We start from the raw sequence: 4,283 nt of genomic DNA, 5'->3' as shown, positions 1-4,283 counted from the left end.
GTTGAAATCTGCAGGTAACATTTTCCATCTGACACATAGTTCAGTCCCTTCCCATCTGCCTCCAGGAAAATGTTCTTTTTCCTCATTTTTTCTCTAGCTGTACAGCCTTCCTTTTCTTCCCGTACCAGACGCAGGTACTTCTGAGAGGCAGACTTTCCAAAGACCTTGTCTTCTACTCACATGCTAAGGCACTGCCGAGTAACACTTGCACCTGAAAGGATACAGAAATAAGTATGTGTATGTGCTTCTCTTCCACAAAAAAAAAAAAAAAAAAAAAAAAAAAAAAAAAAAAAAAAAAGTGTCAAATGTTGAAACCCTGCAACTCTACAGTGCAATTTTGAAATACGCTTTCATGTTTTAAATTTCTAGTACCAGCCCTGCTTCCAGCCTGAGGTGAGACGGGGTGGGATGCTGGGGAATTAGTTCTTCTTCCTGCTGCTGGCACGTGGACTCTTTGTATGATGTGACTGCTGGCAGTCGCAAGCACTGTGGGTTTTTTCCACCACTTTTTGCCTTAACCTTTCTCTCGTTTCACTGCTGTATCCCTCGATGGAAAACCAGGGGGTTGAGGGGTGTAGGTGGGTGGGGTGGGGTGATGATTAAGTCCAGCATTCCACACTTTTTACGTTGAGGCCCAATATTGTACCACGTAGCACTGGCACTAACAAGCAGAGTGCTGGTTATAGCACTGGATTCTCCCTTGGCAAAGGAGTATATTTTGCAAGGCTGACTTCACATCGTGGCAAAGGAGTATGCATCCTGCACAGACTTCACGTCATGTTGATCGGCTCTGTTAACCTGTCGGTGTGTGAGGACCACAAGCAGTCGTGACCTACACACCGCACACACTCCCTAAGGGCCCCGCTGCTTTTCCTTCCACTCCACAAAGTGGATTTTGGGGCACCAAAACGCGCTGAGCCTTGCCTCTCCCCACACTGCTCCCCGCTCAACCGGGGGCGACGGAGGGGTGGCAGCCAAGCCGGAGGAGCCCCCCTAATAAAAAAAAAGCCCAAGACCTCTTCGGCTGCTCTCTGGGGGGGCATGCAGCAGCGTGAGGAGCAGGGGGCAGGCGCTGCTCCCCCCCGGGCTGCGGGGGCAGAGGCAGGGGCGGGCCGGCGGGGCGGGCCGGCGGCTCGGAGGGGGCTGCCGGGCCCAGCGGAGGCGGGCGGGCTGCGGGAGCCGGGCCCGGCCGGCGGGCAGGCAGCATGGGGGCCGGGGCGCTGGCCATCTGCGTGAGTGGGGCGGCCCTGGGACGGGGACGGGGACGGGGACGGGGACGGGGACGGGGACGGGGACGGGGACGGGGACGGGGAGAGGCTGCGGATCGCGGCCGGGACGGGGAGAACGGGAGCAGTCGCGGGGGGGGGGGGGGTGACCGCCTGTAAAACTGGGCTGGGTGAGCTGCAAACGCGCCGTCCCGGGCTGCTTTTGTGCTGGGAGTGTTGCTTTTGTAAGTTTCTGCCGTCAGTTATAGTCAGTTACATTCTTTTACAACTTTTCCTCTTGTAGCATCAAGTCTTCCTTGCCGAAGGTCGCCTAACAGTGAATGCTCAGAGCGGTTGCGAGGCGGCGCTTTGATTTTGATTCAGCATGTATCTGAAATAACTGCCCTTAAATTTTTCTCCTTGGTTAACATATCCCTGCCAGATCCCAAAAGGAGTCTAACAATTTACCCCTCTGTTCCTGCAGGCGCGGGAAACATCTCTCGGTTGTCTTGCAGATGTAAATTATGAGTTTGAGCAAGGAATTTCAGCTCTGTGTTTTGAGCGCTAAAATGGCAACAGGCCGGAGCCCTTCGCTTGAGCAAGACTTTTTGTGGGGGTAACTGGAGGCCTGTTCTAAGCAAAAAGTTCCCTAAGCACCACGGCTGCCTGTAAACTGCTCAGGATTTTTGCTGTCTTGTGAACTGAACCCAAGTTATGTAGCTTTTTCTTTGGCATGTATCCGCCTGAAGTGAAAATCGTATATTGCCCATTTAACCCTCAATGGAAACATCTCTTTTAAAAAGAGATACGTGACGAGGTGCTTTAACAAGTCAGTCAAATTACAGTTCAGTAATTTACACATGTGGTGTTTGCTGTAAAGAATTAAAAAGGTGTTCACTGTTAGCGCTGGTTTTATTTATATATTGTAATGATGTTTCACAAATAAAAAACATATTTATACAAGTAATGTGTTTCATAAAGATCAGATAAGTGTTGCATAGTACCTGGAACTATAGAACCCACGTGTACTCCAGGAATATATTTTTAATGGGAAAGGTACAGCAGAGTAGAAGAAATGAACTGTCAGATATATTATATCTGGATGTACAGTCAGGCATAATAGCAACCCTGTTCAGATTTTTAGGTTCATTACAAACTGCAGCAAGAATATCATGTCTTCAACAAAGAAGTTTTAAGTATTTGTATAAAAAAAAAAAAAACTGTACACCTTGTCCTTATGCAGTGAAGCACCAAGACCCAGGCAAAAGTCTGAGCAGTTTCTTGTGTTAAGTATAAAGAATATTGTAATTTTTTGTAAGGTTTCTACTGCCTATTTTTTACTAAAACATTGTAGAAATATATTGATTTTTATGCATTGCACTAGTGGTGACTTCTTAACCTAATAGACTGAACTCTGTGGTATCAGTGGCTCACTGTTCCAGCAACATGGGGAACTGATGTCAGCAACATGGGGAAAACATCAGAAACATCAGTAGAAATACTTATTTCCTCTTGAGTGAGGTTTACTGAGTTCTATTCTGCTTGTCTGTGTTAGAGAAATGATGCTTAGGTATGTATGGAGGTCACAACTGTGGTGGGTTATGTTGTTCTGCCTTTGGCTGTCTTTCCAAACCGATAATACCATATGATTATTTAGATTTCAGCATTCCAAAATTAATCCTAAATTATGTGATTCCCTCGGGTCTTATTGAATATTGTCTCATGTTTTTTCTGCCACTGCAGTTCAAAACTTGTGAGAATGTCTTCCAGATGTATATTGTGCCTCCAGAAGAAGCTATGGGATGTTTGCATTTGAAGCTGGTCTGGTCCTTTCCCCACATATTGGATGTGATTCGATTACCTCCTCCCTGCTAACTTTGAAATCTCTGTACTTAAACTGCAGACTTAGTAGATACTAAACATACCATAAAATCTTTTGTAAGGGTCCATCTCAGCTGGCAGTGGCCAAAATGAATCCTCAGGGAGTAGCATTTAGAAGAAAGATGCAGTGAACCTTCCCTAGAGAACCCTCAGAGACTGACAGGCATTCTGGATACACCCTGAACTGATTATGTTGTATTGGGATTTTTCATGTGTTTGGTTGATTTTTGTTGAAACTGAACTGCATGAGTTACAAAAGCACCCTCCTGTGAGTCAAAATTACTTCTTACTCTAGTAACAAGCTTGCATACAAAAGTATCTTTCTCCTTTATCCTAATTATATGCTACTTAGACTCTTTTCCAGATATACACTCTTCTTTTTCTTTTTCTTTTTTTTTCTCTCAGTTACATTTTTCTACTTCACAGTGACTTTCCTATGAATTAAAAGGAAGTAAGACCAAAATCTTATTCTGGAACATAAAAGCCAATTTTGATGGATATGCTCATGTTGTAACCATGCAACCTTCTGCAGCAAACAAGACTAATGCACATTTTTCCTGTGCTTCTTTAAGCAAAGTAAATCGGCTGTGAGATTGAAGGAGGACATGAAGAAGATAGCTTCACTTCCACTGAACAAGCAGAAGGACACAACCCGTCCAAAGGTGTTTGGTGTGAGTCTTCTGGAGCTCCAGCAGCAGGGACTAAGCAAGAATGGCATCCCAATAGTTGTGTGGAATATAGTTGAGTACCTGACCCAGCACGGTAAGCTTAATGAAATTACTTTTGCCTCTATATGTAAGTCTCTTCAAAGGGAAAAGATTTATTTATTTATTTATTGTCCCGAATAGGACTGTGGTGCTAACCACATGCAGTGAATATTACTGTGTGATTTGTTTCTTTTTCTCCATCTCTGATACTGAATTTACTATTTAATGGGATGTTTATAAACTACAGTGTTATGAAACACCACATGCTCATTAGTAAGCTGTTCAGTTTTATAAACAAAGTGTATTTCATTTTGAAGCTTTGTGTCATTTTCTAGTTGCAAAACATTCGACTATTTCACAGTTTCTGACAGTGAGAAGACATAAATATCTATATAGAGACATTCATGTGCACATACAAATCCCATGAGAATACGTTACTGAATGGGAATACATGTTCTTGCAGGTTTTCAGTTAGATTTCAGTTATTTTA

General features: G+C 44.2%; 1 protein-coding gene across 8 annotated transcripts in view; it reads left to right on the top strand.

Annotated features, from left to right (window-relative positions):
* The first annotated feature begins 1,168 nt into the window (after positions 1–1,168).
* FAM13A (family with sequence similarity 13 member A) overlaps positions 1,169–4,283 on the top strand; it is a 127,470-nt gene continuing 124,355 nt past the window's right edge. For all 8 annotated transcript variants that reach the window (XM_084516934.1, XM_084516938.1, XM_084516937.1 and 5 more), the window contains exons 1-2: positions 1,169–1,232; positions 3,659–3,848. In XM_084516934.1, the coding sequence (XP_084373060.1) occupies positions 1,206–1,232; positions 3,659–3,848 (217 nt within the window). In that variant the 5' untranslated portion in view covers positions 1,169–1,205. The remainder of the gene's footprint in view (positions 1,233–3,658; positions 3,849–4,283) is intronic.

This window comes from Aythya ferina, assembly GCF_964211825.1.
Source record: "Aythya ferina genome assembly, chromosome: 4".
In the NCBI taxonomy this organism is placed as follows: Eukaryota; Metazoa; Chordata; class Aves; order Anseriformes; family Anatidae; genus Aythya; species Aythya ferina.
Note: the sequence above shows the minus strand (reverse complement) of the source record. Positions and strands in the feature narration are given on the sequence as shown.